The sequence below is a fragment of the Arvicola amphibius genome, chromosome 7, assembly GCF_903992535.2.
Source record: "Arvicola amphibius chromosome 7, mArvAmp1.2, whole genome shotgun sequence".
Taxonomy (NCBI): domain Eukaryota; kingdom Metazoa; phylum Chordata; class Mammalia; order Rodentia; family Cricetidae; genus Arvicola; species Arvicola amphibius.
Window position 1 is genome coordinate 42,919,451 of NC_052053.1, and position 12,815 is coordinate 42,932,265.

General features: G+C 53.4%; 1 protein-coding gene across 1 annotated transcript; it reads left to right on the forward strand.

The window, feature by feature from the left end:
• The first annotated feature begins 5,722 nt into the window (after positions 1-5,722).
• On the forward strand, positions 5,723-11,083 carry Entpd2 (ectonucleoside triphosphate diphosphohydrolase 2). Its single transcript, XM_038337544.1, has 9 exons — positions 5,723-5,909; positions 7,230-7,347; positions 7,838-7,988; positions 8,097-8,256; positions 8,351-8,578; positions 9,103-9,357; positions 9,444-9,563; positions 10,410-10,544; positions 10,615-11,083. Exons 1-9 carry the CDS (start codon positions 5,793-5,795, stop codon positions 10,816-10,818), a joined length of 1,488 nt encoding a protein of 495 aa, XP_038193472.1. The 5' UTR covers positions 5,723-5,792; the 3' UTR covers positions 10,819-11,083.
• The last annotated feature ends 1,732 nt before the right edge of the window (positions 11,084-12,815 follow it).

The following is a 12,815-nucleotide window of genomic DNA, read 5'->3' on the forward strand; positions in this document are numbered from 1 at the left end:
TCTGGAAGAACAGCCAGTACTCTTAATTGCTGAGCCATCTCTCCAGCCCCATTAACTTTTTATTTTTAATCATGTGTGTTTATGTGTCTGGGTATGGGTTTTTAATCATGTGTGTTTATGTGTCTGTGTATGGGTTTTTAATCGTGTGTGTTTCTGTCTCTGGGTATGGGTTTTTAATCGTGTGTGTTTATGTGTCTGTATATGGGTTTTTAATCGTGTGTGTTTATGTGTCTGGGTATGGGTTGTGCGTGTGGGTACAGTGCCCCTCCAGGCTGTAGGAGGATGTCACATTCCCCAGAGTAGGAGTTAGAAGTGGCTGTGATTACCCCGACATGGGTGATGGGAACTGTGATCCTCTGGAAGAGCAGTACACACCCCTAACCACTGACCCATCTCTCCTGCTGCTACCCACGTCTGATTTTTTAAAAAATAAAACCTAGTCAGGGCTCGCTTGTAATTCTACCTACTCAGGAGGCTGAACTAGGATTATGAGTGTGAGGTGAGTCTGGGCTACACAGTGAGGCCCTGTCTCACACAGAACTAACCAACCACATCAAACATACAAACAAAAAGGGGCATCTAAAGTCATGATGTGCCCTGAAGCAGTGGGGATTGCTTTCATGGGGGTGAGTGGCAGAGTCCTGGAGACCCCATTGTGGATCTCAGATGTGAGATGGACCCAGGCAGAGTTGGGGGATAGGGGTGGAGCACTCAGTACTCACAGGCCTGGGTGACGGTGATGCTGGGACACCCAGTTCTTCACACAGGAATACATGAGCTAGAATTGTTTCCTCGCATCCCACACACAAACATTATCCAGATGGATGGAAGGCTCCCTATCAGCCAACCGCAGGCCTTTAGGGAATATCCCATGAGCTCACTGTGACTTACTCAGACATCAGCCCAACCGAGCAAGCCTGCAAGAGTGCAGGCACCTTGGGAGCATCAATAACTTTCCAGGCTAGCACTTGGTACCCAGCCACACAGCAAGAGCCTGCAAGTCAGGATGGGAAGGAGTAGTAGGTGCTTCACGGGAGAGAGAGTAGAGTGTGTTCTCTCTTCAGGAAAAGCCTCAGTGGCTGGGCGGTGGTGGCACATGCCTTTAATCCTAGCACTCGGGAGGCAGAATCAGATGGATCTTTGTGAGTTCAAGGCCAACCTTGTCTGCAGAGGGAGTTTCAAGACAGCCAGTGCAGTTACACAGAGAAACCCTGTCTGGAAACAAATAAACAAAAATACAGTAATTGTTCAAGCCAAATGTGGACTAAGAGTCACAGTGAGAAAAACAGTCAGGGACACTCATGAGTGTCAGCAGGCTGTAATTGTCTTGGAGCAAAACTTGGCATTCAGTGAGGTCCAACACAGACCTGTGTTGTGGCCAGCAGCAATTCTGTTCTCACGATAACTGTCCAGACAACAGCCTTGAACGGTCACACAGCAGAAAGGTCCAACACTGAGAACACGTGACTCCTTCAGTGTTGACAGGGCCTATTCAAAAGCACAAGGCAGCCCTCTTCAGAATGATCCAGCACTGTCCAGTTTTATGTGGACTTGACACAAGCTACACTCGTCCAAGGGGAGGGAGCCCTATTGAGATTAGCTGTAGGCAGGCGAGCCTGCAGGGCATTTTCTTAATTAGTATGAGGGAGGGAGGGCTCATCTCATTGTGGTTGGGGATCTCCCCAGACAAGCTGGTGGTCTTGGGTTCTAGGGAAAACAGGCTGAGCAAGCCATAAAGAACAAGCCAAGAAGCAGCCCTCCTCCATGGCCTCTGCATCAACTCTGCCTCCCGGTTCCTGTCCTGGTTGAGTTCCTGTCCTGACTTCCATCAGTGATGGACTCCAGTGTGGAAGCCTAAGCCAAAAAATCCCCTTTCTCCCCAACTTGCTTTTGTTCATGTTACCTTTCAGCATCAGAAACCCTAAGACAAGTGTCAATATAAAATTGAAAATAGGGCCTGGGCAATGGCTCAGCAGTTAAGAGCATGCAAAACGCCCATGTCAGGGAGCTGACAGCTACCTGTGACTCCAGCTTCTGGGGGATCCAATGCCTCTGGCTCCCCAGGACACATATCACTTACATGCACATACCCACGCAATACATGTACTTACAAACAATAAAGTAAATCTTTCGAACTGAAAACCAGGAAAACGATACATTATTTAGAGATAGGTATATAGCAAAGAAGAAAAGCGAGGGGCAGGTCAACATCTGATTCAAGAGAGTGTGTTCCTTGGGGCTGGAGAGATGGCTCAGAGGTTAAGAGCACTGCCTGCTCTTCCAAAGGTCCTGAGTTCAATTCCCAGGAACCACATGGTGGCTCACAACCATCTGTAAAGAGGTCTGGTGCCCTGTTCTGGCCTGCAGGCATACAGACAGAATATTGTATAATAAATAAATAAATAAATAAATAAATAAATATTTTTTAAAAAAAGAGAGAGTGTGTTCCTGTCGTGGGGGGAGGGCACTCTGCACAGGGCCACTGGGGCTGGAGGTGTCTAATATGTGTGTGCTTCCACGCACGTTCCCACTTCATTATTCTTACCAGCTGACCCTGGGCTCCACCTACCCAGTTACAGAATGGGTACATTTCATAAGGCAGCCCTCCTCCCCTTCCCCCTGAGCCTTTGTGAAGTCTGCTCTCTTCAGGACAGATGGACATATCACCTCACACACACACACACACACACACACACACACACACACACACACACAAGTTCAAGAGCATGCTTGGCTCATTGTCTTTGGCGTGTACTTGGACCCAGTAAGTGTGTGTTGAATGACTGAATGAATTCATAAAGAAAAGAAGCCCTTGGGCAAGGGAGGTAGCCCATTCTGTGCAGTGCTTCCCAGAAGGAGGAGGACCTGTGTTTGAGCTCCAGCTCTCATAAAACAAAACAAAACAAACAACACAACAATATCAACAAAGCTAGACGCTGTGGTCTGTGCTCGTATTCCCAGCCCTGAGGAGGCAGAGGGGAGCTCCGCCTGGGGCCTGCTGGCCAAGCAGTCTAGACTAATCAGTGCACACATTTCCCCACACATAAATGTATACCCCACCCATACATACGTATCCACACCAAAAAGTTTTTTAATGGGGGAGAGGGTACTGGAAAGATGTCTCAATGGTTAAAAGCACTTGCAGAGGGCTCAGATTCACTTCCCGGCACCCAAATGGAAGCTCACAGTGTTCTCTAACTCCAGTTCTAGGAGAGTTCTGTGCCCACGCATTTATCCAGGCTAACACTCATAGACATAATAGCTATTTCCAGAATGGATTTATTTTAGGGAAGCAGGCGAGATGGTGAAGAGCCCTGGTTGCCCTCCCAGAGAACACAGACTTCATTCCCAGCACCAGCACAGCTCTGACAACTGTGTATCTCCAGGTCCAGGGAACCCGATGCTCTCTTCTGACCTTCGTGGACACCAGGCATGCACATGGTGCACAGATATATAAACAGGCAAAATACCTATACACATAAAATAGTAAAATAAAGACAGTAGGGGAAATTTATTTTTTATCTTTCTTTTCTTTTTTTTCTTTTCTTGAGACAATTTCTCTATGTAGCCCCATCTGTCCTTGAACTTGCTCTATATACCAGGCTGTCCTCAAATTCACAGATTCACCTACCTCTGCCTCCCAAGTTCTGGGATTAAAGGTGTGCACTACCGCTGCCTGGCAGTAGGAGAAACCCTTATTCTACTTATTTATTTACTCTTTTTAATTGTGGCGGGTGTGTGTGTGTGTGTGTGTGTGTGTGTGTGTGTATGGTTTGCACAAGCATGCAGGTGCCCAAGACAAGGACATCTAGAGTCACAGGAGGTTGTGAGCCACCTAACATGGGTGCTGGGAACTGAACTCAGATTCTCTGCAAAAGCAGTGTATGCCATTAACTCTTGATCCATAATCTAGCTCTCTAAAGTAAATTTTAAAAGAAGAAGAAGCAGGAGGAAGAGGAGGGAAGAAAGGAAGGGCGGGAGGAAGCCTTGCAGAGGAGCTTTTTCACTGAAGGTGTTTCAGCTTTTGAAGGAAGTGAGAAACCCTGAGGCGGCAGCAGCCGAGGTCTCATCAGGTCCCGCGGGAAGCCCCAAGCGGAGTTCGGGAGTTCAGGGAGGGAGCAAAGGAGGCTCTGACTCTAAGCCTCCACATTCCTCTGCTTGAGCCTGAGCCAAGCCACACACAGCACATCTGGGGCCTACCCCGCCCAGGGCCTGGAGCCCTTGCCCCTTCCTTAACTCCGGCCAGTTTCTGTCTTTGTCCTCACTGTTCCCAACTTGGGGCCTCCCACCCTTCTTGGCAGGCTAATCTGGGTACTTGACCATGAGTGTCAGGAGCCAGAAGACTTGCCCCATCTCTGTCTGTCTCCTCTTTTTCAGGCCCTTACTTGCCCATCAGGAAGCCCTGTTTGGCTTGGAAGAGGGGGTGCTGGCAGGCTGGTAGCTCCCCATGGCCATAGCCTTTTCATGCGCCCACCCCCCCTTTCCTGTCCTTTGGTGCCTCTGCCTCCTCTGGCCTTTCAGGGCTGGAAAAACGGAACTTGGGGGGAATGTGGGATGGGGAGCTAGCAGGATCCAGTGCTGGCCACACCCAGAGATTCCCTTCTGGATCCCCACAAACTGGGCTTTGAAGAGATCCAGCCACCTCCTGGGTTCCTCCCCTCTGGGCTCCTGAGCTGGAAGAAAGAGGCCTTTGCTGGGCCTGAAACACCAGACCCTCAGCCAGGGCAGCAGTCCCAGCCCTATTGTCCTTGTCTGCCCTGGCGGCCAAGGCATCACCCAGATGCCTGCAGCAAAGGGCACTCTCTAGCTCCAGCAGCCCTGTCTGCTGGTGGTCTCACCACAAGGCTCCCTGCTGCCCCATGGATGGGATTCTTTGTGTTGCTGGAATTCCCATCTTGTAAGGGCATGAAGTGGCATGGCCCCTGGCCAGGAAGCTCTGGGTCAGTGGGAGGGGTAGGGTTAGGGCAGAGCTAGCCGAGAGCTTTCCCAGCCCCCAGCCAGTGTCCAAGAAATCCTTGCGAACCAGCACCCAAGCATTCTTTGGGACACTTATCCTTTTTTGCCTTGTTGCTTCCTTAGTTTAGGTATCTGAGCCTCTCTCCTAGGCAAAGAGGGCTGGTCAAGCCCCTGAGATAAAATTCAGAGACAGAGGCCCCATCTGTCCTCACTTTCCCTGTTGGGTTTGTGTGATGGCTGGTCATTCCTGCTCTTTCCAGAGTCACTTGGTGCTCAGTAACCCTGGGAGTGGTCACCGCACCTTGTACCTGCTCCTCAAGCAGATGCTGAGCCCCTGGGCCCTTCTGAGCCTCCAGCCAAGACCTAGTAGTTGGAACTTAGTTCTCTTTGCAAAGAGGCTTGGCTTGCCTTTCCTCATGCCAGGGTCAAATTTGACTCCGAGGAGCAGCACTCTCCAAGCAAGGCTGCGTAGGAAACAGCTCAGGTACTCCCCAGCATCAGATATCCTTCCCTCACGACTCCCCAGGACAGAGCTGGGCACTCTCCTTGCTAGACAGACAAGAAAGAAGGAGGACCGTGGGTAATAGCTGTGGGGAAATATAGCCAAGAGCTTGAGAGAGAAGGGGTGGTGCGGTTGAGTCACCCACACGGCTTCAGTCACCTGCGCCTTTGGAAAGGGCTGGGCGAACTTTGGGCAGGTCCCACGGTGGGTGGGCCTTAATGTGGGCGGGGCCTACTCGAGCCCTGCCCCGGCGCCTAACTCTGGGGCCCGGGCCACCCAGGCCTCCACGCTGCCCGCTGTCTGGGGTCCCCGCTGTGTTCTCCTGCGCGCTCCCATGGCCGGAAAGTTGCTGTCACTGTTGCCACCCCTGCTGCTGGCTGCGGTGGGTCTCGCCGGCCTCCTGCTGCTGTGCGTTCCTACTCAAGACGTCCGGGAGCCGCCTGCTCTCAAGGTGCACGCGCCCCCCGTGGCGCTGGTCTGGGAAGCAGCTGGCTGGGGCTGGGGGGGGGGGGGGGCGGGCGGGGAGCTGTCGGGGAATTTAGGAGCGCGCAGGACCGCCCTGGGCTCCCGCAGAATCGCGGGACCAACCTGCGCTGTGCCTCCGGCCGGGTCCTACGTTCCGCGCTTGATTTTACTGAATCCGCGGGGTGACAGCGACGCTTCCGGAGCTCCACGGCACTGGAGGCCAAGTTCGTGGGAATTCTGCTGCGGCTTCGCGATGAAGCTGCCAGCGCGGCGGAGGCGCTGTCTTCCCGCTCCCTCCAGGCGGTTCCCGTCTCCCCTAACTGTGACAGAAACCCCCGCCCTTAGTCCAGCGTGATATCCGGGTAGCACCCAGAGCGCGCCGTTATAGAAAGGCATTGGTTCTAGATTCAGCTCCAGATAGGGGACAGCACACACTAGGGACTTCCAACCCCTCTCCCCATTGTATGAACAGAGACACTTGAAGGAAGCTTGCTAGTTCTAAAGGGGTCACCAACCCTCAGCCGCCTCAGGCTAGAAGCTGGCACCTTTAACTTTTTGTTGATCTTGTGCTGAGTTTGTGTGGGGAGTGGATATCCTAACTCCAGGGACCTAGGATGGAAGGGAAAGAGCTCTCCGGCTGTGCGGGATGAGCTGTGGGGTGTGGGAGTTGGATCACTGTATCTGACTGGCTCTGGAGGAGTTCCCTGTTGTGCGGGAGGACTGGAGCAGCCCTTTCCCAGGCTAGAACTGGCACATGCCCCAGGCTGGTATCCAGCCAGGCTCCTTCAGCTGGAGCCCAGGCCCCTGGAGTAGGCTACCCTACAAAGAAGGCCCATCCGACACTCCCCACAGCTCTGCAAAACCAACCTCTCCCTGACTTTGAGGTTCGGGAAGGGCCATAGATTGGAGACATACACTCAGCCATAATCTTTCCCAGTGGCCCTTACTTCACATCTTCAGGTTAGGCTAAGGTCCTTACAGGCACCGGTAGAGTGGGGGAAAGAAGGAAGAGTAGCCCTTGGGTTTGGTCCCCCTGAATTGAGGACCTTGTGTCCCCAATTGCCCTGGTCAGGAAGTCTACTTTCTGGTCCTGGCAGTGCCATCCTCAGGCAGTTGGGTGTGGGGTTGTCACCCCAGGAACTCCTGGTCAGTCTCCTTCCATCCAAGCTGTGTCAGTGTGAACGCCTTTGACTGTCCCTGAGACTCAAATGAACCTCGATGCAAAACTGGTGGGGACAGAGAACCGGAAAGCTAAAAGGATGTAAGCCCTACATCCCTCAGGCTGACTTGCTACTCCCACCCACAGTACGGCATTGTCCTGGATGCTGGCTCTTCACACACATCCATGTTTGTCTACAAATGGCCAGCAGACAAAGAGAATGACACAGGCATCGTGGGTCAGCACAGCTCCTGTGATGTTCAAGGTGAGAATGGTCTTAGCGACACAGGCCCTGGCAATCATCCCCCTCTACCTGATGCTAGGTGCGGCTCACTTGAGGCAGGAGTTCAAAAAGAGAGGCTGGGTTCTCTGGACCTGGGAGGGGCTGTGGGTTATGTTCTGGAACAGAAATCCTGGGGAGCAGGCAGAAGCCTCGGGGTTTAATGGCCCAAGATGGGTCTCTACTCTATAGACGAGGTAGGTGGGGCTCTAAGGATCTAAGGGTGTACCCAGGCTGGTTCTTTGGAGGTTGGCTAGGCTAACAATGCCTGAGTCTTTCTCATGGCACCTGTGCCCACACCCACCAGGCAGATGGCAGCTTCAGAGACTCTGGGTGGCACCTGGACCCTTTGTCTCCAATTGGGTATCTTTGGGATTAAGCTGGGAGGGTATGTTTGGGCAGCCCCATCTAAGAAGCCTACGTCCCACCTGGAAACTGTCCACCAAACCTGGGCCCAATTCCTTGCTCCCTCTAGGTGGGGGCATCTCCAGCTATGCAAATGACCCTTCCAGGGCGGGCCAGAGTCTGGTTGAATGTCTTGAACAGGCACTTCGGGATGTGCCCAAAGACAGACATGCCGGCACACCGCTCTACCTGGGAGCTACAGCAGGCATGCGTCTACTCAAGTGAGTCTTTACACCGACTGTGCCCAGGGGCCTTCACAGAGAAGAACTCCCCTCCCTGGGCAAGGGCGTCTGGGGATGAGTTCCATCAGAGTCCTCCCCATTCCACAGCCTGACCAGCCCAGAGGCCACAGCCAGGGTGCTTGAGGCGGTGACACAGACGCTCACACGGTACCCCTTTGACTTCCGCGGTGCTCGAATCCTCTCGGGACAGGATGAAGGGGTGTTTGGCTGGGTGACTGCCAACTACCTGCTGGAGAACTTCATCAAGGTGGGTCCTACAGCTGGCCCAAGATCCGGGGTCCCGTGGGCCTTGCCTGCCCACTCTCTTAACCTGATCTTAACCTGATCTCTACCCTCCACAGTACGGCTGGGTGGGCCGGTGGATCAGGCCAAGGAAGGGAACACTGGGGGCCATGGACCTTGGGGGTGCCTCAACACAGATCACCTTTGAGACGACCAGCCCACCTGAGGATCCAGAGAGTGAGGTCCATCTGCGGCTCTATGGTCAGCACTACCGTGTCTACACCCACAGCTTCCTTTGCTACGGCCGAGACCAGGTTCTCCAGAGGCTGCTGGCCAGTGCCCTCAAGGTGCCTTCCCAACCTCAGCCACCATTCCACACTAGTGCCTCCTTGAGGGAAGGGAAGCAGAAGGGACCTGAGGCAACGGAGCAGAGTCAGGGAAGCAGCTCATACTGACCTCAGAGACTGTAAAAGAGGCCTCTTTTTACATGGATGCTATGAGATCCACAGTGGGTCAGACCTCCATGATGGTGTCTGCCTTCAGCCGCAACCACCAGATCCCCTGACCAGTGCTTCTCCAGCTGGGTGTGCCTCAGCTTAAGGATGGGTGGGGAGGAACTCAATAGGACAAAGGGTCAGAAATAGAGGTCTAGGTTAAGGAGAGCTAAGGGTCACCTCACAGAACCTTGAATACCTGGCCAAAGTGTTTACTGTTTGTTTGGCAGATAAGAGTTAGCCACGATTGTTCATGAACACAACAGGGGAGTTGCCCACATTGGATCTGTGGACAGCTCATCATGTTACTTCTCTGGCGGGGTGGGAAGCAATAACCAGAGTGGGAAATTCCATCTGTGCTCTGGTTAACTCCCCAGATCCATCACTTCCACCCCTGCTGGCCGAAGGGCTACACCATCCAAGTGCTGCTCCGGGATGTCTACCGGTCACCATGCACCATGGACCTGCGGCCTCACGTTTTCAACAGCAGTGCCCTTATCAGCCTTTCGGGGACCAGCAGCCCCGCCCTCTGCCGTGACCTAGTCTCTGGGCTCTTCAACTTCTCCTCCTGCCCCTTTTCCCAGTGCTCCTTCAATGGGGTCTTCCAGCCACCTGTGACGGGGAACTTCATAGTGAGTCTGGGTAGATGGATGTGGGGGGCAGGGGGCACCAAGCATCTGGGGTCTTGTGATAGACTGTACAACTCTTCCTCCCACAGGCCTTTTCTGCATTCTACTACACCGTGGACTTCCTCAGGACGGTGCTGGGGCTGCCTGTGGGCACCCTGCAGCAGCTGGAGGCAGCCGCGGAGACCGTCTGTAACCAGACCTGGGCTGAGGTGAGACCTGTTCCTTACAGTTTCCATGGCTGGGCAGGACGCTTGGCCATTCATTTGTTGTATGCAGAGAGAGACCCCGTCATTTCAGAATGCTGACTGCCATAGACAGACACCAGAGAGGGCCAGGCTAATGTTGGGGAACCTGGTGCTGGGTAAGCTAGAAATGTAGTGGTCCCCTTGAGGCCTGAGCTTGCAACCCAAGTCTAGAGAGCAGGTCTCCTGGGGACAGGTATTGCAAAGGCTCGGTGGCAACAGGGAGCTCAGTGTGGGCCGAGACAGACAGGCGGGTGTCTAGGAAAGAGTGTGGAACGGAATGTCTCACCAGCTGGAAAAGAACACTTGGGAGAGACTCAGCAGGGCCTAGGGTATGCCCAGAGGGGTTGAAGATGCCACCAGATTTCTGGTTCTGGCCACTGCCTGAATACTAGGTAAGGAAGAACAGAGAGGCCTGGATAGCTGGAGTGTGAGGTGACCACCAAATCTCCTGGAGAAATAAGTTCTCCTAGTCTTAGGCACCCTTGACGGTCTCAGAAAAGTGGGACCAAGCCGTCAGAGAGCAGCATTCAAGGCTGGCCGTCTGTTCCTTTGATTGTGAAGCAAGGGTGTTTCCTAGTGGCTATCCTTGCTGTCCTCTCCATCTGGCTGTTGGAAGGGCACAAGGCCTTCCAGCAGTCATGTGGTTTATCCCAGAGGAGTATCTGTCTGGGAAGGGCGTTTTGGACTAGGTCTTTCTGTCTATTTCCGGCCATAGGCCTCTCTTGGCCTGAGCTGCAGGGAGGGTGCCGCACCCCGTGGGCCATAGCTCCTCGTTGGTCTTAATCTAACGACGTCTTGCTCTCTTCTTAGCTTCAGGCCCGAGTGCCAAGGCAGCAGGCCCGCCTGGCTGACTACTGCGCCGGAGCCATGTTCATACAACAGCTACTAAGCCGCGGCTATGGCTTCGACGAGCGCTCCTTCAGCGGCGTGGTCTTCCAAAAGAAGGTGGGTGATGGGTGGGGCCGGAGGATTCGGGGCGCGGTCTCTTGGAAGCTGACGCCACGCCCCCTCCTAGGCCGCAGACACGGCTGTCGGCTGGGCGCTGGGCTACATGCTGAATTTGACCAACCTGATTCCCGCTGACCTTCCGAGACTACGTAAAGGAACTCACTTCAATTCCTGGGTCGCTCTCCTCCTGCTCTTCGCAGTCCTGCTCTTGGCGGCGCTGGTCCTGCTTCTGCGCCAGGTGCGCTCGGCCAAGTCTCCAGGCGCCCTCTAGGGGTGCACTGGGAGCTGCTCCCAACTCCCAGGGCATCCCTGACACTGAGTTCAGCCTGAGGATCGACATTCACGGGAAGCCTTGGTAGGCCCCTGAAGTTTTCTCCAGCCGGGAGTTCTCAAGTATTTCCTCCCCCTTCTCTTCCTGGGGTGTCAAGTCTCTCAGTCTGTGACTCAGGGTGAGGTCCGCTCAGAGAGGGACATTTGTTCTGATCTTCAGGGCCCTGGGAATTTCCTGTGCGTACTCTGGGCCTTTAGATAGGCAACCGCCAGAGCCTACAGACTAGGAGTCCGTTCAATACCTACTTTTAAAAAAATTTGTAATAAACGATTTTTCCTAGAGCAACGAAGTGTTCATAGGGTGGGGCATCCTTCTGCAGTTTCTCCTTCCAGCTGTCGGTCGTTCCGCTATAGCCCTGGTTCCAAGATACTGTCTTTTTTTGCTTCCTTCCTTTCTGGACTAGACCTGAGGCAACGAAGGAACTCCTGTACACTGGTCTGGGTTGTCTCCGAGTTCTGAGTCTTCTCTGATTGACAGAACCCTAACAAACCTCAGGTCCCCCTTGATGACATAGGTAGGGATTGAGGTTGCACCCTGAGGTTTTTCTCCCCGACTGCAGAGGCTCTCGAAGTGTCAGCAGCCCTCCATTCCACACTAAGTTTCTGTGTCCTCTGGGCAGAAAGGAATGGCCTTGGTATGCAATACTCCCCTACCTCTTTTATGGGAAATGAGTTCAGACACAATTTCTGTTCTCTCGGTGTTTTAGGGCTGGTTGGGGGTGCACATGCATGCGCGCACAGGGCACCGTTGTTTGATACATTTTGTTAACCTGCAGTAGCAAGTCTCCACTCTGACACCATGAACCCGAAGGAGTGAAAGAACCTCAAGGCTGGGGAACTCAACCTTGCTCTTTTCTTTCTTTATTTTTTTTGTTTTTGTTTTGTTTTGCTTTTCGAGACAGGGTTTCCTCTGTGTAGCTCTGGCTGTCCTGGAGCTGCTCTGCAGACCAGGCTGACTTTGAACTCAGAGATCTGCCTGTGCCTCTGCGTTCCGTGTGCTGAAATTAAAGGTGTGCAACACCAGTGCCCCTCAAGATTTTTTCCTTCTGTTTTACATTTTTAAGACAGGGTCTCACTATGTAACCCTGGCTGTCCTGGAACTTGATATGTAGAGCAAGCTGGTCTCAAACTCACAGATAGCTCCCTATTTCTGCCTCTTGAGCGTGGGATTAAAGGAGTCCGCCACCACACTTAGCTTCAACCTTGCTTTCTTAGTCGGGGGCCGGTCTCTGGATGGAACGGGTTGTGTTCTCAGGGGATTGTAACTGAAGAGTAAACACGAGACACCGTGGATGCTCCACGTTGTGCGACTCAAGGAAAACAAAAGCCATTACCTGGGACAGTGACCACCTTGGACAGCTCCCAGACGCCTGTCAGAAGCGACGTCAATTTACTTTTGCCCTCTGGTGGAGTCACTCGGAAACGAGTCTGGCTGGCGTCGGGAGCAATCTAGTGAGCCTGCTGTTTGCTTTACTTCGTGGATTAGAAAGCCGGAGGCGGCTCTGGGTACACCTGTGCGACTCTATGCACCTGTTTATCATTTGTTTAATACGTTTTGCTAATCTGCAACAGTCAGCCTGCTCTACATAGCAAGTTCCAGGACAGCTAATGCTTGCTATTTGTGTTCCCCTAGTTCAAGGTCCTCCGCTCTGAAAGAGTGGGCGGCTAGGGTTTGGCAGTCGGACCACTAAGAGGAAGGCACGCATCCTGGGTTGCGCACTCCTGCTCAATCCCAAACCAGATTTCTGGGTAATGAGGAGGCATCCTGCCGTAAAGGCGGGAGGGCCCGAGACAATTACTCGCCTGTAGAAAGGGGACCCCCAACAGGACACAGAGGGAGGGGGCTCAGTCTGGAGATGTCCCGCCCCCGCAGGTGGAGCGCGCAGGCGCACTCCCTACATTTTTCTCTGACCGCGGAGCCTCCATCCCATCCCGGAT